Source organism: Notolepis coatsorum (genome assembly GCF_963971535.1).
Source record: "Notolepis coatsorum genome assembly, chromosome: 1".
Classification (NCBI taxonomy): Eukaryota; Metazoa; Chordata; class Actinopteri; order Aulopiformes; family Paralepididae; genus Notolepis; species Notolepis coatsorum.
In genome coordinates this window covers 201186275-201211753 of record NC_140165.1, presented here as the reverse complement: position 1 = coordinate 201211753, position 25479 = coordinate 201186275, and the positions used below count along the sequence as shown (strand labels likewise).

Here is a 25479-nt window from a genome sequence, read left to right as displayed (position 1 = left end):
CTTAATGAAGAGTAGCCTGTTCGACGTACCTGCGCTCACGGCCGCTACTGGGCGCAGGTGTTGGCGTTTCCCGCCCTGACAAAAGTACAAGGCGGGCGGCACTTCGTTGCTTTCGCGCCGAAGCGTGCATGGAAATAACACAGGCCTGTGTCATTATTGCCGTCGGCCGCGGCGCCCCTCTCCATCTTCGCCCCTCCCCCTCTGGGCATGTGCGCCCGTGTCGCGGCCAGCACCTCTGGGGCTAAGTGCTGCGTGGCCAGGTAGAACCGATCTGCCTCCTCCGCCAGAGCACGGGGATCCACAATGTTTGTATTGGCCAGCGCCGTCTGTACCCGTGGCGGCATGTGTCTGAGGAACAGCTCTTTAAATAAAAAGTTTGGCTGCTCGGCGCCCAGTAGATTCAGCATCATCTCCATATGCGCCGACGGCTTGCTGTCTCCCAAGCCACGTATATCCAACAAGCGTCGGGCCCGCTCAGACGGCGACAACTCAAAAATCCTGAGCAGGTGCGTCTTAAACGCCTCATATCTATCCCGGGCCGGCGGAGCGGTAATGAAGCCTACCGTTCTCGCCGCCGTAGTGTTGTTCAGACTCGAGACGACGTGGAAGTATCGAGCGGCGTCATCCACGATTCCCCGTAGGGCGAATTGCGCCTCCGCCTGGGCGAACCACGCGGCCGCCGACTGCTCCCAAAACTCAGGCAGTCTGAGAAAACCAGCGTTGTTTGCCATGTTCGTCGTATTCTCCGTCTCGGAAACTTCTTCGAGACTAATGTCGGGGTCACCAGTGTAGCGCTGAGAAGAAGGAGTCGGAGGCGGTGTCTCGAAGCTAAACCTAATTCCTTTATTCATCAGCGTAACAACAAATCGACGTAGTCGTATCGACAGTAAAATAAGAATGCCGGTGGCAGGAAGTGCCACCCTATAAATCGTCCGGGGGGAACTACCATTCCCAACGAGTTCCGTGTGAATTATGTACAGTCACTACAGTATATACCAATCAACTTGAAGCACAAGGGCATGCCTATTTACATGCCTCCAGTGAATTATTTTTGTGTTCTTGCATACACAGACACAGACATACACAGACATACACAAACAAACACACATACACACACATACACACACACACAAACACACGCACACACACACACACACTCAAAACAATGAGCTAATCAGCGAATAGAATGTATTAACAATATTTATTCACTACAACTTCCAGTGTTAATTTTCATATTTTCATATCAATCCAACAGTAAGTACAGTATATATATTACATATTTACATTTTTTTTTTTTTTACTATTGGCAATATATCATATAATATCTCCTTATTTATCTATATACACAACAAACAACCTGATGCCCTGGGCAGATTGATGAAACATTGATTTGGGATCTCAGCACAGCCTCTGCAATTGATTCATCTTGTCTTCTCTCATAGACTGAACAACAAGGTCACAGAAAGGAATCCTCTGCTCTTGCATTCTCTGTCCTCAACATTTGTTCTGGGAGGAATATAGACAGAGCCTCTGAATCTTGTTTTCTCATCTTTACCTCAAAATACAAAACAATCTCATCTGCCCTAATCTTCTCGTCCTAATGTTCTGAAGAGAGGGAAGCTAGGAGAGACAGTGTGAGGAATTCAGAAGGAGAAGCGACTAAGGAAGTCATATTGTCCTCATAGTGTGTGTTTTCTGTGGGGAAAGGAGGAGAGAGGACACGGAGAAAGGAGGACAGTTTGGACTTCTGTGGTCAGGTTCTGCATGGTCTCGTCTGTCGGCTATTCTGTAATTACTAATGAACAACCACTTGATGAGCCAGCCTGTGTGTGCGTCTGTGCACACGCATGTGTACGGACATGTGTACGGACATAACAACAGTGGATCTGCAGCTACGCTCTCATGGCAGATGAACAACTCATTTGGATACAATCTGACTGTGAATAAATAACCTTCTTGACCAGTGAGCAAACATTTTTGTAATTATAGGACTGTTACCAACGGACCATACATTTTTGTAATTATAGGACTGTTACCAACGGACCATACATTTTTGTAATTATAGGACTGTTACCAACGGACCATACATTTTTGTATACACAACAGTGTGAGAGAAAGGATCTTTCAGAAGAAACAGTGTACACAGGAGTGGTGAAACCTGAGTCAAAGGGAAATTGAATATCCATGTACCATAGTGATCATGTTCATAGTAGCCCCTATGGAACAGTCCTAAATCTCCAAACAGCATCTACCTAGCTTCTCAGGCAGGCAGAAACAATCACTAATATGTACTAGTTGTCCCAACTGTAGATAGTAGCCTACAGTAGAAAATAATATTCTAATCTTTGGACTGCTGACCGTGATGGGGGAAAAAAGTATTTCCTGCTATACTTTAGACTTAATGTCTGTGACTGTCTCCAAGAACTTCGGTATAAAGTGGGTGACATCATCAAGATTTCATACAGATAGATATTTCCTTGGCTAGTATTTATTGCTTAGAGAGCATTCTGTTGGCCACTCATATTGCTTTGCTTGATGCTTGCTCTGGAACACACTATAATGAATTAAAACGACAACACTTTTGATTATTTCCCAACCCATCCAGCCATTTATTCTGCTCTCATTCAAGGAACTTTAATGACAATGTCAATTTGAATGCATCTATCACTTAATGAGAACACTCGATTTACTTCATGAGGAAACGACCACTGTGGTCAGTGAGCATAATCTAGGACGGGATAATAAAATAATAGAAATGGTTTGGACTGAAGAGTGATCTGGCTTCTGGGTTGTGGACATACATGTCAGCACACCATCCCGGTTTGTCAACCTTAATCATTAAGACTTTCATTGCAAATAAAATAACAATGGGTATTGCAAAGGTCATATAAAACCATAAGTTAGATGTTAGTTTCTGTTCTAAAAAAAAAATTTTTTTCTAATACTGCACTGACATAACATGCAAAAGATAGCTTTCAAAATATTGCATCACAGCTGGAAGATTATTACAAGTACTGTGCGTACAGTACACACACACACACACACACAAACAGAGATTTGCTAATTGTGGGAATACTGTCAAAAAGAAAATTAGTACTATATGTTACTGTGTGTATATCTGTGGTCTGGTTTATACTGTTAATAATATCCATATGGTCATTGTGACATCCATAAGTAAAACACCCTTCATCATAACCAAGAACACTGTCTATCAAACCCAGTTTAGTGTCTACTGTAACAATATATTTTTTAATTAAGACACAAGTTGTAACAAATGCATATGTATCCATCAGACATGTGAACTATTATGTTCTTATCCACAGCCTAGACTATATGTAGTAGTTACAATATGTACAGTACAAAACAGCAATTGTTAGAATTTTTTTATGGGGGGAAAAAATCCCCTTTAAATATACATACACTGTATATATATTTTTTATTTAAAAAGGATGTATGAAATAAGAAACCACCCCCTCTCCATGTCTTCTCAAAGCAGCCCTGATGCGAGATGGGCCAGGTTGGGATGGGTCAACACACACACAATGGCATGGGCAATAATAAACAATGTATGTCTGCAGTTTCAAGTTTATATAATTGTAAACCTAGCTCTTCAGTGTTGTAAAAGTGTTGTGCAATCTGTTACACAAGACCAGCACTGTTATTGTTAAATCTACAGCACATGTCCCCCAGCTGTCATTAGTGTTTCATTGTCCCTACATGGGGTATACAGGAAGGTTTATTCCATCATACCAGTGAAGCATTGCATTTAATAAGACTGAGCTATAACTTATACAAAAGCAGTTTTGATATATAAAGCTCCCCTGGAAAGTGCAAAAACTAAATAAAAGTGTTTTGATTTCAACAAAACAAGAATGTGTTTTAGACCACATCAGCAAGCACCACTGTATTGCACCCTGAAAAGCTTCCCAAGTCTCTTTCACTAAGCGTCTAAGGCCATTTCAACCACATTGGCTTTGTTCATTTACAGCAGACAGCAAAGCATCATAACGTTGACTTTTTCTTTTTTAGGTTTGTTCCAGTATCATCATCATCATCATCATCACCACAAAAATCAATACTGTGAGAAGAGAACACTACAAATAATTTCCAGTTGTAAGTCCTGTTTCAAGTTCACATGCACATTCTCTTGAGCTGTGAATCTGAGCTTGCTTAGTTATGACCATGGAATTTGCTAATAGTTCAGACACACACAATTTGCCTATCTCAAACCCCACCCTCTTCTCTTGATCCTCCAATCACAACCATTGCTTCACTCAGACAGGAAGCAACAGTTGTGATTGGATGATAAAGAAAAGAGGGCGGGGCTTGAGATTGGTCAATCATCACAATGAGCCGGTGCTGTCAAAGATCAGTGAATCCAGTTTCCATGACCGTTCTTCCTGTTTGGCTGTGTTCATCATATTGGTTGAAAAAGTTCTTTGTTCTATTCTATTGCTGAAATAGAATCCCGGTGGGCAAAAATCACACCCACCAGGTAAAAGCCAACCAATGGGGACTGATAGAATATGCTGGGTGCTGCTTGTCTGTAAAATAGAAGGTTCTGTAGTCAAGGAGTTGGCATTAGATGAACTCTGTAATGAAAAGCCCAGTTTATGGTGCGATAAAAAGATAAGAGTGAGTCAGAATGAGCAAAAGAGAGACAGAAACAGGCTGCTTCAGTCCAGAGAGAGTCTGACAGAAGAATCTCATATTCCACAGTCAACCACGCACTTTCAAGAGGTCTCACTTTCAAAGAGTTTTTGCGGGGGGTCAAAGTTCACACCAGTGAGCCTGCTCTGCTCTGAGCAGGCACCATCACCGGCACGGCTCCCATGCGCTCCAGCGTGGCCTGGCTCACCGCGTACGAGTGTGTGTGCTGCCCGTGGGACAGTGCAGGCTTGAGGCTCACCGAGCCGTTGCCACGCACCATGGCGGGCGGGGAGGGGGCAGAGTTTGTGGTCACCACCAGGGTCTTGGGTGGCGGGAGTGTGTGGCTGCCGTTCGCGAAGGACGACGCCGGTGTGGGTTGGGGGGCGTGGCGGGACAGGGGGGCCGAGCCCGGCGCCGTGACCGCCGGACTGTGGCCGTGTCCCGTGTTGGCAGTGTGCCCGTGTCCGTGGGCGGCGGTGGAGAAGGTTTGCCGCGTGTCGCCATTGTAGCGTGTGTAAGAGTTGGTGTCGTAGTTGGGCTTGGGGTTGTGCCAGTAGCGGCTGTTGTAGGTGTTGGTGGACGTCAGCGTGTCGTTCTCTGACGACGAGGCATCTGCGTGGAACGCCTTCACAGACGATGATCTCTTGGGGGGAAGGTCGTCTTCTCTGTGGAGGGAAAAGGTAAAAGACTAATTAGGTTTCACCCCCACCTATTAAAAGAACACGCCAACATTTTGGGGAATTCGATTCCCAGATTCCAGGGGTGTAAAAAGTCCCCAGAAATTATACTTAAGTGAAAGTATGGGTACCGTCTCAAAATCGTACTCAAGTAAAAGTCAGAGTATCTGGCTAAAAACACACTTGAGTAAAAGTCAAAAAGTTTCTACTTTTAAATGTACTAAAAAGTAAAAGTTATTTTTTTTTAAGGCAGACATTTCATGGGATCGGGGGAGGCAAAAGAGACACTTCATTCTATAAGAATCAGTGTTGACTGCGGCCAAAGAGAACATTTCATGGAGATAGGGCCATGGGTGCTTGTCTTGTCCGTGCTCGTCTTGTCCGTCCACGCCGACTGTTTCGTCCTCTTCATCACTCATACTATAGTTTGTGGCCATCTTCTGTAGATTGTCACTCTGACTGTCTATTCTTCTGATAGCAGGTATTTAATCAAATATCCCTGCTTTCTAGTCTTGCACAAGCACCAATCAGCATGGGTATGGGCAGGTTAATTTTCCATTGATGGGGATTTGATTGGCTGTTCTTAAATAAAGCGCGGCCGCAGGATTAATACCGTTAACGTTAGTTCGGCCAGAGAAACAAATATACTAATTAAAATGGTTGAACCTGCAAGATTTGTACTTTGTAGGTCTGCATTTTAAATGTAAGGAGTAAAAAGTATGTTTTTTTCTCTGAAATGTAATTGAGTAAAAGTACAAGTATACAAACCTAATAATACTCAAGTAAAGTACAAATCCCCCAAAACAGTACTTAAGTATTGTAAAGAAGTACAATTACTCAAGTACTTTACACCCCTGCCAGTTTCCTCTCTGTGCGTTCAGTAGAAAGCTGCATGTTAGCCTAGCTTAGCACAATGAATGGAAGCGGAAATGTATGGGTAGCCTTCGGGAGAGGTGTTAGTTGGACAATGCGTAGGCTACCCGTACATGTCCGCTTCCATTCATTGTGCTAAGCTAGGCTAATTTGCAGCCAGGATAGCTTTCTACTGAACGCACAGAGAGGAAACTGGTATTTATCTTCTTGTCTCTCTCTGGAGAAGATGTTAGCGTGTTCCTTTAAACTAGCCACTGAAGCACACGTTTATAATAACACTCAGTTATAAGACATTGATAAGGTATTTGTAGATAATGAAATAATCATGAACAAACCATTTAATATACATTTACAACTGATTGGTACATACTTTGTAAATGTACTAGCATTCATAAATGATCTGTTGGTCACTTTTCCACATGATCAACCTTATTTGTAATATCTAATGTGTAGTTTTGTAGATGCTTTGAAAAATGGATATGAAAAACTTACTATACCTCCATTTATTTGTTCATGTTCAACAAATGATTTGTAAAACATTCTTAAAATATCTATAAATCATTTGCAGATTTTATTGTGTGCCCTAATCTAAAGTCAAGGCTATTCCTTATTTACAAATATTTGTTCATGTTCATAAATTATTTGTGGACTTTTTACTCACCTGTTATGAACGATCTGGTTTTTATGAATACAGACACGAAGCAATTACTTCGTGCTGCCCCACGTTTTTAAGGAATGAGCAGGTATGAGAACACCTTTTTCATTGGTAAATCTATTCCATAATTTCCGACCTACAACTTATAGTCCTATATTTTGTGTAGACGTACTTGATGTGGTGTGTAACGGTTCCCCCGGTCCTGCTCCACAACCCCCATTTGTCCATGGACATTTCCCCCCCGGTCCTGCTCCACAACCCCCATCTGTCCATGGACATTTCCCATACCTGAACTACGGCTCTCAACCACCAGGTGGCCTAGTTCAGTGTATTCAACTTTCTTGTCTTGTACTTATTAATGTCCTGTCTGTCATCACTAATCTGTTGTGTTATCTGTTGTCGGTGCTGTGCACCATTGTCTAATTTAGTTTTGTCTTCCTTGTGTTGTATATGTGCGTTTGGTCTTGTCATGTTTTGTATATGTACCTTGTTATGTTTTCTGTTTAGTCATCTCCCCAGCTGTGTGTCATTCACTAATCATCCTCTTGTCTCTAATTAGTCCTTGTACTTAAGTGTTGTTGGCCCAGCACTGTTTGCTGGGTCATTACTTTTGTTTGCTGTTCATCGTCGTGAGTACTCTGTTAGTGTTGTGATTATATTGTTTTTTGAGACCACGGTCTCTCTTTTCTTTTCCTTTTCAAAGTGTTCTTTTCATATTATACTCTGTGTCAATAAAGTGCACGTTATTTTGAAAGAAGCTACCAACGCCTTCCGTCTCCTATCTATCCTCTCCTCGGCCTATACTGCAATTGGGTTCCACACCACATCATGCCATCAAAATGTTCCATTCGTAACAGTGGTGGGCACTAACGTTACATTTGAATGATGTGTTTGTTCCTAATGTGTGCTCAGTATGTGATGATGACATGAGGGTAATAATTATTTGAATTTCCAGGCTGTATCAGAGCCTATACAGCCTGAAAATACAAATAAGTATTACCCTCATGTAGCATACACGTCAACCCACATACCGCAATATACTGAGCACACATTAGCCACTCAGCAACTGCGTTCCCAGGAATGAGGAAAGCTCCAACCACATCAACTACGTCTACAAAAAACAAAGGACTATAAGTTGTAGGTCGGAAATTATGGAATAGATTTACCAACGAAAAAGGTGTTTAGCCTGCTCATACCTTAAAAACATGGGGCAGCACGAATTCCTTGGCTCTGTTAATGTATAACGTGTAGCTTCCATTCAAATGGACGAGAACAAACGTGAACCAGAAGTCTCACGTGACTCCCTTCACATACTCTGGCAATACCTGGAACTCCTGGGTCCTAGTGTCCCCCAGGTTACATTTATATGGCGTGTCAAAAAAGACTTGTTTTCTTTTTATTATAAACAATGTTTATTGGTTGTTGCTTTGTTTGTGTTAATAAAATTGCATTCATCTATAGTCCTAATTCTGTCACTGTTTGATGTCACAAAGAAGGGTGGATGTGAAAGCTGTCTACAACATTTATAACAGATGATGAAAAACAAATAATTAACAAACTGTATTAGACATTTGTTAATGATGAATAGTCTTCACTTTAGATTAGGGCATGCAATAGCATCTGCAAATTATTTATAGATGTTTTATGAATGTCTAACAAATAATTTGTTAAACATGAAAAGACAAGTCTGGTAATTGCTTCGTATCTGTATAAATTTTTTTTATCAAATGTTTTATTTTCTCTTTTTTTTACATGAAACAGGACAAACAATACAGTAACAGTAATAATCAACAATAACTCACAGGACAATAACAGAAATAATAATAACAATAATGACAGTCCGGTAAATAAATCAGAATGAAAATAGACTAAAAGACATAAAAATAATAAATACAATACATGGACACTCGCTCGTGTCTGTATTCATAAAAGCCAGATCGTTCATAACATGTGAGTCCACAAGTAATGTATGAACATGAACAAATATTTGTAAATAATGAATAGCCTTAACTTTATATATTAGGGAACACAATAACATCTGCAAATTATTTATAAATCTTTTAAGAATGTTTTACAAATAAGGCGGTTAGGTGGCCGAGCGGAGATTGCGTTCGTCACCAGCCCCGGAGCTGAGCTGGATTTGCCTGTTCGAATCCAGCTCACAGCTCCGGGGTTGTCACCAGCTTGGCTGGCCGTCTGCACTGATACAATTGGCTGTATCAGAGGGTGGGAGAAGCTGGCGGGGTGGGTCCGGGTCGTTGTAAACAGCGACTCCTACAGTTCGGTCGGGGCGCCTGCTAAGCGCGGATTGGACGTGAGGGGGATAGTGTGGTCCTCCCACACGCTACGCCCTCTCAATGAGAATCCGCGCTGCCAGGTGAAAAGAAGCGGTGATTGGCTGGACGTGTGTCGGAGGAAGCACGTGGTAGCCTCCACTCTCCCAGATGATCTGACTGTGGGGGGTAAGTGCGCAGCGACCAGGAAGGGACTGGGAATTGGCATACGACTAACATTGGGATGGGAGAAAATCGGAGGAAAATGGAGGGGGAAAAAGACCAATAAAAAAAAATAATAATAATGTTTTACAAATAATTTGTTGAACATGAACAAATAAATGGAGGTAGTCATTTTTTCATATCCATTTTTCAAAGCATCTACAAATGTGTTACTACACATTAGACACCATTATTAACCCTTTCACTGCCACACGACAGCCAGTTAACCCTTTCACTGTGACAATACAGAAAGTTAGCCCTTTACTATCACACAACCGATGGCTACTGAATGAGTTCCACTAGGTGACAATGGCTCAGGAGTGGTCATCTGGTAATCAGAAGGTTTTCGGTTCGATTCCGGATCCTCCTGGCTGTGCGTCAAAGTGTCCTTGAGCAAGACACTTAACCGCTAACTGCTCCCGATGAGCAGGTCGGGGTGTAACTACCAGCCCCTCCATCATCCCCATATGAAAGCTAGTAATATTACCATGTAAATCTCTCCAAAAGAAAAAGAGAAATCATCCTGAATTTGAATCAACAAAATCCAACCATATATTCTGTGTCAGAGTAATGTTTGATTGAAATAATAATAATAATAAACGTTATTTGTATAGCACTTTTCATACAGAAGTTGCAGTTCAAAGTACTTCACAACAGTAAAAAATACAGGCATAAGCGAGCATAAAAAAAGATAGAGAGGTAGCAAGGTATGGTAAATCACAGTGTTTCACATTAGGATCTAGCATCCCAATAGGCCTTTCTGTTTACAGTTTCATTCAGTAATACAAATAATAAAAATAGAATCTCAGAGTAAAAACAAAGTGCGGTTGGATTCAGAACCCTTGTGGCTTCCTGGTCATGAAAACTACTTTCTTGAAATGTTTTGTGTGTGTGAGCACAGCGGTGTCTGTGTTTATTATTATTTCATGAAATTGGGAAAATATCTTCATTTTACATATATGTTCATTATGTCAAAAGCTTATGATTTGAAACACTCTAAAACAAAAGTTATTAGCATAGGGTACCTACGGTGGACCTGGCGTCAGTTTTCCTCTGCACCGCTCCCATGTTAAAAGGCATTTTTAATCTGCTCTCATTCGTTCAATTCTAGATAGAATTACCAAATGCAATGTATAATACACACTGTCAAGGCTCAGTGTAATTAAAAAATTAGCTGTTACCGATGTAGAACACACGGTGGCGCAATTCATCTACAGCTCACTTTGCCAGCAACTAAGGAGAAGGGGGGCGGTGCTCATGCCGGCCAAAGTGACTGAAAGTGAACCATTCTGCTCCGGTGGGTGGGGGGGGGGGGGGGGGGGGTGCGAGCGAGCTTTCAACACAGAAGCACCATAACATCCACCTCTGATCCACTCCCTCTGGTCTATCGCGTGTCACACGCTGAAATACGAGCCCCCCCGGCCCGCGTCGCTTCTATGAGGAAGTGTAACTAGAGCTCCATTCACGGAAGAGCTCTGGTAGTCGGCCGACCAGCGACCCGTGTTCAGAATTCTACCGGGAGATTGAATAATGCTCGCCCGCAGAATATTCTAGTAATAATAAGCGCTTACTAACGTTTAGCGTCTCCGTTATTTCTGACCGAATTAGTCAACCTTTCTTTTTTCTAATGGCAGATTCTTATTCAGAGGTATTTCGTCGAGTTTACATACGCTGTAATGTGGTATCAGAAATTTATAGAAATATGATAAATATGACTATCCGTTTTTTTCAATAAAAACGGACGTGGTATCAAACAAACACAAATTTAAGTGGTTACAATTCCGAAATATATGTAATTTGTTACAGATATCTTGAGATTAGGCTATTAATGTTAATCATGGTGGACATTTTTTTTTAAATAGTAAACAGTTAAAGTTATATGGCTTTGATCCAAGGCCCATTTTTGTCAAAATCCTTAGGAAGTTACAAGGGTTAAAAATAGGCTAAAAATTATAAAATAGAACGGACATACAACAGAGCAGTGCATCAGTAAGAAGTAAAAAGTGTGATAAAATAGTTCAATTTTGGATTACAACAGAGCAGTGCTCTTAAAATTACAGTGCATAGAACCGACACTGTTATGGTTTGTAACCGACCCCAATCGCACAACACAAGACAGGTATGATGGTTTGCCAAGAAACAGATATTTATTGAGAGACAGGGAAAAAGGGAACTGTCCCTTTAAGGGAGAACACAAATACAGGAATATAACAAGAGGGGAAAAACTAGGTGCCTTTAAGAGGCGGGCAGGAAAAGGGAACACTAAGGGAAGGTTAATGAACGCTAGGGGAAACATTAAAGGAACGCTAGGGGAAGGTTAAAGGAACACTAGGGGAAGGTTAAAGGAACAGAGGAACTAGAGACTAGGAGAAGTCGGGACAAGGAGAGCTAGGGAACAGGAGAACTGGGGACTAGGAGAACTAGGGACAAGGAACTAGGTGGAACTAGAAGGGGAGAACTTGGGACCAGGAACTAGGTGGAACTAGAAAGGGGAGAACTAGGGACAGAGGGGACTGAGGCCCGCGGAGGCGGGCTGGGGAACAGGGAGGAACTGGGGACAGAGACCCGCGGAGGCGGGCTGGGGACAGGGAGGAACTGGGGACTGGTGGGAAAAACATCTGGGCCGCTCTGCAGAACAGAGGAGAGGGTTAATATTCAAAAGGGAACAAACAGAGCAGATGCAGAACAGTCCAAATAATCAAAGTAACAAAGTAATAATATCTTCGTGTGACAAACACACAGGGGGAGATGTAATGTCCAAAAATACTATCTAAGTGAGAACAAAAACAGAGTGGGAGATGAAATGTCCAAACTACTAACTAAGTGAGAACTAAAGGAGGCAATACGCTGGGTGAGTGACATCACAATCAAAACTCACCCAGGCGTATGCGTAATGGTACAGGAACAGCAGCGGGAACGGGGGCAAGAGGCATTACGCTGGATGAGTGACATCACAATCAAAACTCACCCAGGCGTATGCGTAATGGTACAGGAAACAGCAGCGGGACGGGGGCAAGAGGCATTACGCTGGATGAGTGACATCACAATCAAAACTCACCCAGGCGTATGCGTAATGGTACAGGGACAGCAGCGGGACGGGGGCAAGAGGCATTACGCTGGATGAGTGACATCACAATCAAAACTCACCCAGGCGTATGCGTAATGGTACAGGGACAGCAGCGGGGCGAGGGCATCGCCACCGGGTGGCTGGCTGTCCGAGCCGAGGAACAGAGTGCTGGAACAGCGGCGGTGGCGAGGGTGTCGTCCACCGGGTAGCCGCTGTCGGAGCCGAGGAACAGAGTGCTGGAACAGTGGCGGTGGCGAGGGTGTCGTCCACCGGGTAGCCGCTGTCGGAGCCGAGGAACAGAGTGCTGGAACAGTGGCGGTGGCGAGGGTGTCGTCCACCGGGTAGCCGCTGTCGGAGCCGAGGAACAGAGTGCTGGAACAGTGGCGGTGGCGAGGGTGTCGTCCACCGGGTAGCCGACTGTCGGAGCCGAGGAACAGAGTGCTGGAACAGTGGCGGTGGCGAGGGTGTCGTCCACCGGGTAGCCGCTGTCGGAGCCGAGGAACAGAGTGCTGGAACAGTGGCGGTGGCGAGGGTGTCGTCCACCGGGTAGCCGCTGTCGGAGCCGAGGAACAGGGTGCTGGAACAGCGGCGGTGGCGAGGGTGTCGTCCACCGGGTAGCCGCTGTCGGAGCCGAGGAACAGAGTGGCGCGCCACACCTTGGTGTGCACGTCGGAACCGAGAGACGCATCGGGGTGCGTCTGCGAGGAGGAGTGTGCCAAGCACGAGGATCTTTGGAAGATGCGCGTTGCGCGCTGGAGACTGGAGAGCGTGCCAAGCCCTTGAAGATGCGCGTTGCGCGCTGGAGACTGGAGAGCGTGCCAAGCCCTTGAAGATGCGCGTTGCGCGCTGGAGACTGGAGAGCGTGCCAAGCCCTTGAAGATGCGCGTTGCGCGCTGGTGACTGGAGAGCGTGCCAAGCCCTTGCAGATGCGCGTTGCGCGCTGGTGACTGGAGAGCGTGCCAAGCCCGAGGGTCCGGAAGATGCGCGTTGGTCTAGATGTGCGTCAGGACGAACAGCTGCGCTGGGGTCTGCAGTGGAACGCTGGGGTGCCTCCCGTGGAAGTTACAGGGAGCGCAGAACAGTCTCCTCCACAGGCTACGGCGACAGCAGACGAAGGCTGGAGCAAAACATCTCAAGGCTGGAGAAATCCATATACAGCATTGGTAGACCAGAGGATCTCCCGAAAGAGTCTAGATGTTAGAGAATATGACTCAGCATGAATACAACACGACCCCACCCCGAAACGAGGGGAAGAGCCCTGGTATTTAAAGCCCACAGGGGAACTAATTAGCCTGCCACCACAGGTGCGAGAGGTAATTGATAATAGTCCAGGTGTGGCCACTGAGAGTAAACGAGAGTAAAGAACGAGAGGGTGGGGGCTAGAGAGAGTGAGTAGGGAATTCCTAACAGTAGGCTTAAAGAAGACAGAGAAAGTTGGTGAGCAGCGGACAAAACCTCACAGTACCCCCCCCTCAACGGGAGCCACCTGGCGACCCAAAACAAATACAGACAGAGTGGCAGGGGGCAAAACAAGACAAAAACAAAAGGTACTGGCCAAGCCAGCAGGGGAAGCCACCACAAGAGTGGGGCTAGCAAAAGAAACAGGGTCGCCGAGGGGTAACTAGGGTAGCAGAGGGGCAACAGGAGGAACTGGCCTAGAGGAAACCGGGCCTAGAGGAACCGGGTCAGGAGGAACTGGGTCCAGAGAACTAGTCTAGAGGAACTGGTCTAGAGAACTGGCCTAGAGAACTGGCCAAGAGAACTGGCCTAGAGAACCGGTCTAGAGAACTGGTTTAGAGAACTGGCCTAGAGAACTGGTCTAGAGAACTGGTCTAGAGAAACTGAGGGGCAAGCAGGGTAGCTAAGGGGTGACCATGGTAGCACCGGGAAAGGGCTAGCAGAGGGAAAGTTAGCTGCCAGGGCACTGATAGCTACAGGGCCTATGCTAGCTGTACTGCTACATCAACATAGAGGCTGCGCAAGCTGCCGGAGCTAGGCTAGCAGAGGGAAAGGGTAGCTGCCAGGGCACTGATAGCTACAGGGCCTATGCTAGCTGTACTGCTACATCAACATAGAGGCTGCGCTAGCTGCCGAGCTAGGCTAGCAGGGGGAAAGGGTAGCTGCCAAGGCACTGATAGCTACAGGGCCTATGCCAGCTGTACTGCTACATTAACATAGAGGCTGCGCTAGCTGCCGGAGCTAGGCTGGCAGACAGGGCTGGACCAGCATGAGAGAACAAGCTAGCTGGAAGGACAGTCCTAGCTGTGTGAGATAAACTGACCTTGCTAGCTGAAAGGGCAGTCCTAGCAGTGGGAATACTGACCTTGCCAGCTGAAAGGGCAGTCCTAGCAGTGGGAGCAAACTGACCATGCTAGCTGAAGGGGCAGTCCTAGCAGTGGGAGATAAACTGACCTTGCTAGCTGAAAGGGCAGTCCTAGCAGTGGGGAAACTGACCTTGCTAGCTGAAAGGGCAGTCCTAGCAGTGGGAATACTGACCTTGCTAGCTGAAAGGGCAGTCCTAGCAGTGGGAATACTGACCTTGCTAGCTGAAAGGGCAGTCCTAGCAGTGGGAGAAAACTGACCCTGCTAGCTGAAGGGGCAGTCCTAGCAGTGTGAGATGCTACACAAAAAAGTGGAGGCCATGCAGAGGGACCGGGTTAGCTGCTTGGCATGGCTAGCTACAGGGCCCATGCCAGCAGCAAGGGCTGCATAAAACATAGAGGCTGTGCTAGCAGCCGGGGCTAAGCTAGCAGACTGGGGCTCTGCTGAGGGACTGGGTTAGCTGCCAGGGCAAGGCTAGCTACAGGGCCTATGCCAGCAGCAAGGGCTGCATAAACATAGAGGCTGTGCTAGCAGCCGGGGCAAGGCTAGCAGACAGGGGCCATGCTGGTAGTAGAGGCCTAACAAGCTGCAGGGGGGTCAAACAGGGCTAACAGGGAAGCCAACAGGGCTAACAGGGGAGCTAACAGGCTAACAGGGGAGCTAAACTGGGCTAACAGGGAAGCCAACAGGGCTAACAAGGGAGCTAACAGGGGAGCTAGAGGGGAACTAGAGGGAACAAGAAAAAAAGGCAAACTCAACATACACCGTCTGTGCTGGCTGGGGTCGTCGATTTGGTGGGGTCGTACTGTTATGGTTTGTAACCGACCCCAATCGCACAACACAAGACAGGTATGATGGTTTGCCAAGAAACAGATATTTATTGAGAGACAGGGAAAAAGGGAACTGTCCCTTTAAGGGAGAACACAAATACAGGAATATAACAAGAGGGGAAAAACTAGGTGCCTTTAAGAGGCGGGCAGGAAAAGGGAACACTAAGGGAAGGTTAATGAACGCTAGGGGAAACATTAAAGGAACGCTAGGGGAAGGTTAAAGGAACACTAGGGGAAGGTTAAAGGAACAGAGGAACTAGAGACTAGGAGAAGTCGGGACAAGGAGAGCTAGGGAACAGGAGAACTGGGGACTAGGAGAACTAGGGACAAGGAACTAGGTGGAACTAGAAGGGGAGAACTTGGGACCAGGAACTAGGTGGAACTAGAAAGGGGAGAACTAGGGACAGAGGGGACTGAGGCCCGCGGAGGCGGGCTGGGGAACAGGGAGGAACTGGGGACAGAGACCCGCGGAGGCGGGCTGGGGACAGGGAGGAACTGGGGACTGGTGGGAAAAACATCTGGGCCGCTCTGCAGAACAGAGGAGAGGGTTAATATTCAAAAGGGAACAAACAGAGCAGATGCAGAACAGTCCAAATAATCAAAGTAACAAAGTAATAATATCTTCGTGTGACAAACACACAGGGGGAGATGTAATGTCCAAAAATACTATCTAAGTGAGAACAAAAACAGAGTGGGAGATGAAATGTCCAAACTACTAACTAAGTGAGAACTAAAGGAGGCAATACGCTGGGTGAGTGACATCACAATCAAAACTCACCCAGGCGTATGCGTAATGGTACAGGAACAGCAGCGGGAACGGGGGCAAGAGGCATTACGCTGGATGAGTGACATCACAATCAAAACTCACCCAGGCGTATGCGTAATGGTACAGGAAACAGCAGCGGGACGGGGGCAAGAGGCATTACGCTGGATGAGTGACATCACAATCAAAACTCACCCAGGCGTATGCGTAATGGTACAGGGACAGCAGCGGGACGGGGGCAAGAGGCATTACGCTGGATGAGTGACATCACAATCAAAACTCACCCAGGCGTATGCGTAATGGTACAGGGACAGCAGCGGGGCGAGGGCATCGCCACCGGGTGGCTGGCTGTCCGAGCCGAGGAACAGAGTGCTGGAACAGCGGCGGTGGCGAGGGTGTCGTCCACCGGGTAGCCGCTGTCGGAGCCGAGGAACAGAGTGCTGGAACAGTGGCGGTGGCGAGGGTGTCGTCCACCGGGTAGCCGCTGTCGGAGCCGAGGAACAGAGTGCTGGAACAGTGGCGGTGGCGAGGGTGTCGTCCACCGGGTAGCCGCTGTCGGAGCCGAGGAACAGAGTGCTGGAACAGTGGCGGTGGCGAGGGTGTCGTCCACCGGGTAGCCGACTGTCGGAGCCGAGGAACAGAGTGCTGGAACAGTGGCGGTGGCGAGGGTGTCGTCCACCGGGTAGCCGCTGTCGGAGCCGAGGAACAGAGTGCTGGAACAGTGGCGGTGGCGAGGGTGTCGTCCACCGGGTAGCCGCTGTCGGAGCCGAGGAACAGGGTGCTGGAACAGCGGCGGTGGCGAGGGTGTCGTCCACCGGGTAGCCGCTGTCGGAGCCGAGGAACAGAGTGGCGCGCCACACCTTGGTGTGCACGTCGGAACCGAGAGACGCATCGGGGTGCGTCTGCGAGGAGGAGTGTGCCAAGCACGAGGATCTTTGGAAGATGCGCGTTGCGCGCTGGAGACTGGAGAGCGTGCCAAGCCCTTGAAGATGCGCGTTGCGCGCTGGAGACTGGAGAGCGTGCCAAGCCCTTGAAGATGCGCGTTGCGCGCTGGAGACTGGAGAGCGTGCCAAGCCCTTGAAGATGCGCGTTGCGCGCTGGTGACTGGAGAGCGTGCCAAGCCCTTGCAGATGCGCGTTGCGCGCTGGTGACTGGAGAGCGTGCCAAGCCTGAGGGTCCGGAAGATGCGCGTTGGTCTAGATGTGCGTCAGGACGAACAGCTGCGCTGGGGTCTGCAGTGGAACGCTGGGGTGCCTCCCGTGGAAGTTACAGGGAGCGCAGAACAGTCTCCTCCACAGGCTACGGCGACAGCAGACGAAGGCTGGAGCAAAACATCTCAAGGCTGGAGAAATCCATATACAGCATTGGTAGACCAGAGGATCTCCCGAAAGAGTCTAGATGTTAGAGAATATGACTCAGCATGAATACAACACGACCCCACCCCGAAACGAGGGGAAGAGCCCTGGTATTTAAAGCCCACAGGGGAACTAATTAGCCTGCCACCACAGGTGCGAGAGGTAATTGATAATAGTCCAGGTGTGGCCACTGAGAGTAAACGAGAGTAAAGAACGAGAGGGTGGGGGCTAGAGAGAGTGAGTAGGGAATTCCTAACAGTAGGCTTAAAGAAGACAGAGAAAGTTGGTGAGCAGCGGACAAAACCTCACAGACACATGAATTTGGTAGGGTAAGAATAGTGCAGGTAAAGTACAATTTGTGTCAGGATATCCCTGATGTTTCATTTAAATGCCTGAGCAAAGAGATAGGTTTTAAGTTGTCTTTTGAAGATGTCTAGCGAGTTCTAGCTTCCCTGACTTCTATCAGCATGTGACTTGCAACACCAGAGGCGGTAACATCCTAGATCACTGTTACACGCAATTTAAAGGTGGCTACAAGGCTCATTCTGATAGTGGCTTTGGTAAATCAGATCACGCGTCCATTTTTCTTTCACCAAAGTACAAACAGAGAATCAAAAGTACTCTTGTAGTCTCGCGAGAGGTGCAGAAATGGGATTTGACGTCAGAGGAGACGCTCCAGGCTGCGTTTGACTGCACAGACTGGAACGTGTTCCGCGACACAGATAACATTAATGTCTACACGGAGACAGTGCTGGACTATGTTTGTACTTTGAAGAAACAATCCCCACTACCCAAATCAAAAACCCTGGGTAGACAAATCCGTCCGTGAAGCTCTGAGAGAGCGCACCAAAGCATACAATGACGGCCTAGTGGCAGGCAACATGAATGACCACAAGGTGGCGCGATACAACGTAAGGAGGACAGTGACAGAGGCCAAACGGCGCTACAGGGATAAAATTGAACTCCAGTTTGAACAAGCTGACTCTAGAGCTATGTGGCAGGGGCTCAAAACGATGACAGACTACAAAGGCGCCTCCCTCAAACTGAACAGTGACATCTCCTTAGCAAATGACCTCAATACCTTCTATGCGAGGTTTGATGCTGGTAATAACAACACCAGCCCACAAGCCACGGCAATGGGGGGGGGGGGGGGTCGGCTGCTGATGGAGACGCAGTGTTCAGGGTAACAGAGCATGAGGTGAGGCGGACCTTTAAAAAAGTGAATATCAGGAAGGCAGCAGGTCCGGACGGCATCCCCGGCCGCGTCCTAAAAGTCTGTGCCGACCAACTGGCCCCAGTATTCACTGACATATTTAACCTGTCCTTAGAACAGGCTGTCATCCCCACCTGCCTGAAGAAGTCCACTATTATCCCTGTACCCAAAAAATCCAAGCCTGCTTGCCTCAACGACTACCGCCCTGTAGCTCTCACCTCCATAGCCATGAAGTGCTTTGAGAAGCTAGTAAAGGGCTACATCTGCTCCTCCCTCCCCATCAACATGGACCCCCTGCAATTTGCATACCGCCCCAACAGGTCCACGGAGGACGCCATAGCCCATGTGCTGCACACAGCAGCATCACACCTGGACAAGAGGCAGGGGAACTATGTGAGAATGCTATTCATCGACTACAGCTCGGCATTCAATACCATAGTCCCCTCCATACTCATAGCCAAGCTCAGGGACCTGGGCTTGAACTATGACCTCTGCCAGTGGGTCTTGGACTTCCTGACTGGCAGACCCCAGGTGGTGAGAGCAGGCAACTGCACCTCCTCATCCATCACCCTCAACATAGGGGCCCCCCAGGGCTGTGTTCTGAGTCCCCTCCTCTACTCCCTGTACACACACGACTGTGTGGCTCAGCGGAGTAGCAATACAATCATCAAATTTGCTGACGACACAGTGGTGGTGGGCCTGATCTCTGCCAACGACGAGAGGGCCTACCTGGAAGAGGTCAAGGTCCTGGCGGGATGGTGCCAGGAAAACAGCATCTCCCTGAACGTCAGCAAAACAAAGGAGATGATTGTGGACTTCAGGAGGTCGGGGGTCAAGGACTACAGCCCCCTCAGCATCGACGGGGCACCGGTTGAGAGAGTCAACAGCTTTAAGTACCTCGGAGCCTACATATCCGAGGACTTGACATGGACCACACACATTGACAGTGTTGTGAAGAAGGCACGACAACGCCTCTACTTCCTCAGGCGCCTAAGGAAGTTCCAAGTCAGTCAGAAGATCCTTAAGAACTTCTACTCATGTACAATAGAGAGCATCTTGACTGGCAACATCACCTCCTGGTTTGGGAATAGCACTGCACAAGACCGAAGCAGACTACAAAGAGTGACACGTTCAGCCGAACGCACAATTGGAGGGGGGCTCCCCACCCTCCAGAACATTTACAACAAGCGTTGCAAGGGCAAGGCTAAGAGAATCATTAAAGACTCCAGTCACCCGAACAACTGCCTCTTTGAACTGCTGCGGTCAGGCAAGCGATACCGGAGTCTCAAGGCGAGCACAGAAAGACTCAGAAGAAGCTTCTATCCCCAGGCCATCAGGCTGCTAAACGAACAATGAACACTACACAACAACAACCACCAAACGCACATAGCACACACATCCACACGCACACACTCACTTTAAACAAACACACTGTAGCACCCACTCCACACACTTTATAGCACACACCCACTTTAAACAAACACACTGTAGCACCCACTCCCCACACTTTATATTTATTGATGAAGGATTGCACTACAACTCGTACACCTTACTGTAAATTGTACCTAAATTGTACCTCATCCCATTTCTGCTTTGCACTATATAGTACTGTACATTAGTACACTGCATAGTATTGTATATTATATGGTAACTCAGAACATTGTACATATGTCTATACCGAACACTGTGACCTCATTTTCTTCTTCTAAATTACATGCTATACTATGTTGTTTGATACTATCTTGTCTAGCACAGTCTCTGGAGCGTAACAGTAAGAAGCATTTTGTATGAAAGTATTCTGTACTTCTGTATGACAACTATTAAAGAAACTAAAGAAACTTGATGTTTTGGGGTAGTTTGTTCCATAGTTTTGGGGCATAGTTGATAGTTGAAGGCTGCATTACCGATCCTCTTTTGACTGTTTCTGGGAGCCTCTAGTAGTCCAGCAGCTGATGATCGCAGTGTTCTTGCTGGCCTGTAATTTATTAGAGTGTTGGCGATGTAGCTAGGTCCCTGTCCATTTAGAGCTTTGTATGTAAGGAGAAGGACCTTGAAGTAAATTCTAAATGTTACAGGAAGCCAGTGTAAAGCAGCTAAGACTGGACTAATGTGCTCTCTCCTTTTGGTTCTAGTAAGAGGTCGGGCTGCAGAGTTTTGGATTAGCTGAAGCCTCTCTGTGGTTTTCTTAGGGAGACCTGTAAAAAGTGCATTACAGTAGTCTAACCGGCTAGATATGAATGCATGAATTAGCTTCTGAGCATCGTTTTGCTTAATAAATGGTCGTACTTTTGCTATATTTCTGAGATGGAAGAACAATGTTTTGGTCACTTTGTTAATATGATAATTGAAGTTCAGTTCTGAATCTATGATAGCCCCGAGACTTGTGACCTCAGATTTGATCCAAGGGGTTAGTCCTCCCAGGTTCTTTATTAACGTTTCTTTTTTTGTTTTGGTGCAGATAATTAGAATTTCAGTTTTGTTCTTGTTTAGTTTCAGGAAGTTCTTACTCATCCATTTATTTATTGCCAATAAGCAGTCTGTGATGGAGTTAATAGCTGTATCATTTGGTTCAACAGATATGTACAGTTGTGTATCATACGCATAGCTATGGAAACCTACATTATGTTCTCGGATGATATCACCCAGCAGTAACATGTAAAGGGAGAAGAGTAAAGGACCTAAGCAACTCCCTTGTGCAACTCCATAGTTGTTGTCATTAGGGATGTCCGATATTATCGGCCTAGCAATATTATTGGCCGATATCGGCATTAAAATGTGATATCGGAAAATATCGGTATCGGTTTTAAATTTTTTTTTTTTTTTTTTTACATTTCTGTAGAAATGATGTCCGATATTATCGGCCTACCGATATTATCGGCCGATATCGGCATTAAAATGTGATATCGGTTGATATCGGTATCGGAAATTAAGAGTTGGACAATATCGGTATATCGGTATCGGTAAAAAAGCCAATATCGAGTATCCCTAGTTGTCATATATCTCAGACATGTGGTCTCCTAGTTTAACATAGAATTTCCTCACTCTGATGTATGTTTTAAACCAGCTTAGCACATAGTCTGAGAAACCGACAAGGTTTTCAAGACGATTGATTCGAATATCGTGATCGATTGTATCGAATGCTGCACTGAGATCTAACAGGATAAGGATGGAGACCTTATTATCATCAGAGTTTAGTCTGAGGTCACTGATTATTTTGGTGAGGGCAGTTTCTGTGCTATGATATTTTCTGAATCCCGATTGAAATTATTCTAAGATGTTGTTTTCTTTGAGAAAGGAATTAATTTGACCTGAAACTATCTTTTCAAGTACTTTACTAATGAATGGCAGGTTAGATATTGGTCGATAGTTTGCCAGTACATTACTATCCAAGTTAGGTTTTTTTAGTAATGGCTTTACAACTGCTGTTTTAAAGGCATCTGGGAAAATACCAGTTCTAAAGGAAGTGTTGATGATATCTAGCACAGGGCTTGAGACAATATTAAACACCAGTTTGAAGAAAGCTGTAGGTATAGGGTCAATGTCTGAGGTGGAGGAGTTACACTCTGAGACAGTTTTGCAGAGTACATCTAATGTGATGCATGTGAATCCTCTCATGGTTACATTGCACGGTTCACCGTAATCAGCTTTATTTCCATCATGAGTAATGCTGGCCCTGATCAAGGTTATTTTGTTGTTAAAGAACAGTGCAAGTTCTTCACACTTAACCGTTTATGACTGAGGAGGTGTAGGGGCAGTGTTGAGTAGTAGATTAATAGTGGATTAGTAGAGGATTCTGGAGTTTCCAGTGTTTTCTGTAATGATTTTAGAGAATTAGTCTTTCCTTGCTAAGCGGACAGTTTTATTATAGGCAGTTAAAGAATCTTTGTATATATCACAGTAGATAGTGCTTTTTGTTTTTCTCCATTTTCTCTCAGCTGCACGACATTTCCTTGTTTCTTTGTTGACAGCATTATAGTTCAAATAAACCAAATAAAACTGTTTTCAAAAAGGGATTTAGATATACTGCCACTGCTCACATCATTATGCTTAGTTGATCTATGGTTTATACTTTGTTTCACAAAAACAGGTCAAACTTTCTTTTTCTGGCCTAAAAACTTGACTATTGGTGTGTAAGTGAGTAAAATAATAAATTTAGCTGAGGAATTGCAGCCCATTTTAACAAGTGACGACTTGTGAGAGAGCTTTACAGATTATTTGAAAAGAACAATTAGGCTGCGTTGAATGAAAGAAAAACGTTGTTGAAAGAAATCCAAATCCATCACCTCTATGCACTGGCGACTCTATAGAAACTCCAGGTTGCAGTGTAGATTAATTGACCAATCTCAAGCTCCGCCCTTGTTTCTTGATCCTCCAAGCACAACTGTTGCTTCCCTCGGAAAAACCGGTGACTTGCACAGGGGGACAGAGAGACACAGAGCGACGAAGGCACAGGGGGACATAGAGACGAAGGCACAGGGGGACAGAGAGACACAGAGAGACGAAGGCACAGGGGGACAGAGAGACACAGAGAGACGAAGGCACAGGGGGACAGAGAGACACAGGGGGACAGAGAGACACAGAGAGACGAAGGCACAGGGGGACATAGAGACGAAGGCACAGGGGGACAGAGAGACACCGAGAGACGAAGGCACAGGGGGACAGAGAGACACAGAGAGACGAAGGCACAGGGGGACAGAGAGACACAGGGGGACAGAGAGACACAGAGAGACGAAGGCACAGGGGGACATAGAGACGAAGGCACAGGGGGACAGAGAGACACCGAGAGACGAAGGCACAGGGGGACAGAGAGACACAGAGAGACGAAGGCACAGGGGGACAGAGAGACACAGGGGGACAGAGAGACACAGAGAGTGTCACTAACCTGATCTCATTAGGTATCTCCTCCTCATCGTACTTGTTCTTGTTCCTCCAGTAGAACAGCGTGACGACCACCAGGAGGGAACAGATGACCACGGCCAGGATCCCTGTAGCTATGGTTCCTGCTATCAGACCCACACTCTGAGGCTGGGCTGCATGGGAGGGAGGAGAGAGAGAGAGAGAGAGAGAGAGAGAGTGAGAGTGAGAGAGGAGAGAGAGAGAGAGAGAGAGAGAGAGAGAGAGAGAGAGAGAGAGAGATAGAGGGAGAGAGAGAGAGAGAGAGAGAGAGAGAGAGAGAGAGAGAGAGAGAGAGAGAGAGAGAGAGAGAGAGAGAGAGAGAGAGAGAGAGAGAGAGATGTCATACTGTGACACTGAAATGAAAAATATTTCATCAACTCTACAGTACGTCACACCCCGTGCCTCTCCCTGCCGTCTGCAAGTGGCTAATCTTGACCCCCCAGTAAGCTAACCATGGATAAGTCCAAAAAAAGGAAAGTCTGAGGAAAATAGAGGGTTTAATTCAGCGTGGACAGATTAATTTGCTTTCACGACTAACGATGCAGGCTTACAACAAAACAACAAAATGTTTTATTTTTATTTGATAGATTTTCCACAAATAAGGGAAGGACTCAAATAGAGCTGCATAGTTCAGGGTTTTATTTCAAAGTACAGTAGGTCTACACATGGTAGTCTTTTTTCAAAGTGGACTACTTTTTATTTTATAAATGTTCCACAAATAAGGAAAATACTCAAATATACCTGCATACCGGTAGTTCAGGGTTTTATTTCAAAGTGGTCTACAGATGCCAGTGTTTTTTCTCCTCTTCTGTGTTTTATTTCAAAGTAGGTCTACACATGGTAGTCTTTTTTCAAAGTGGACTACTTTTTATTTTATAAATGTTCCACAAATAAGGGAAGGACTCAAATATACCTGAATAGTTCAGGGTTTTATTTCAAAGTCGGTCTACAGACACCAGTGTTTTGTCTCCTCTTCTGTGTTTTATTTAAAAATAGGTCTACACACAGACAGTCTTTTTTCTCCTCTTCATAAGAGTTTTTTATTTAATTTTTTTTATCTTTTCCCCCCCTTCTTTTTCCGTTTTTCTCCCCTCCCAATGTTAGTCGTTATGCCAATTCCCAATCCCCTTCCTGGTCGTTGCGCACTCTACCCCCTACTGTCGGTCTGGGAGGGCGGAGACACATTTTTTCTTTTTGTTGCTTTATAAATCCATTAATGCAACAAACTGTGTGCTATAAGTATAAAGTATAATAAATCGCAAATGACTTTGGGTATGCAATTGTCAGGTGTTTTATGCTAAATGTGGGGTATGCTTGGGGATAACTATATATAAAATGTTATACACTGTGTTATCTTCATTTTAAGGGTAAATTGGTTTTGCGGCTCCAGAGGAATTTTATTTTGTTTATTTTGGACTAATAATAGTTCCCTAATACCTGAAGTGTCTGGTACTGTAGTTTTTCATTACAATGCCCCAGATATTTAGCTCATTTGGTTCATGAAGCCACTGTGTACATTGCGGTATGAATAAAACATTGGCTAACCGTATGTGAGCCGAGGTTGAATACTAATGATATTGGAGATATCCTTGTTCTATTTAGTCCCACAACACACTCAACCTTGAACATGACAACATTATTAAACGTGTCCAGGAGAGAGGGACGGAGTGATTGAGGGCACGT

At 45.9% G+C, this 25479-nt stretch overlaps 1 protein-coding gene across 1 annotated transcript in view; it reads right to left on the bottom strand.

Annotated features, from left to right (window-relative positions):
* Positions 1–3444: 3444 nt before the first annotated feature.
* The window catches only part of LOC311223932 (immunoglobulin superfamily member 11-like), a 284318-nt gene continuing 262283 nt past the window's right edge, over positions 3445–25479 (bottom strand). Inside the window, exons 5-6 of the mRNA XM_084308708.1 lie at positions 23783–23930; positions 3445–5315 (exon numbers count right to left, since the gene is read on the bottom strand). Coding sequence (XP_084164834.1) covers positions 4778–5315; positions 23783–23930 — 686 coding nt within the window. The 3' untranslated portion in view covers positions 3445–4777. The remainder of the gene's footprint in view (positions 5316–23782; positions 23931–25479) is intronic.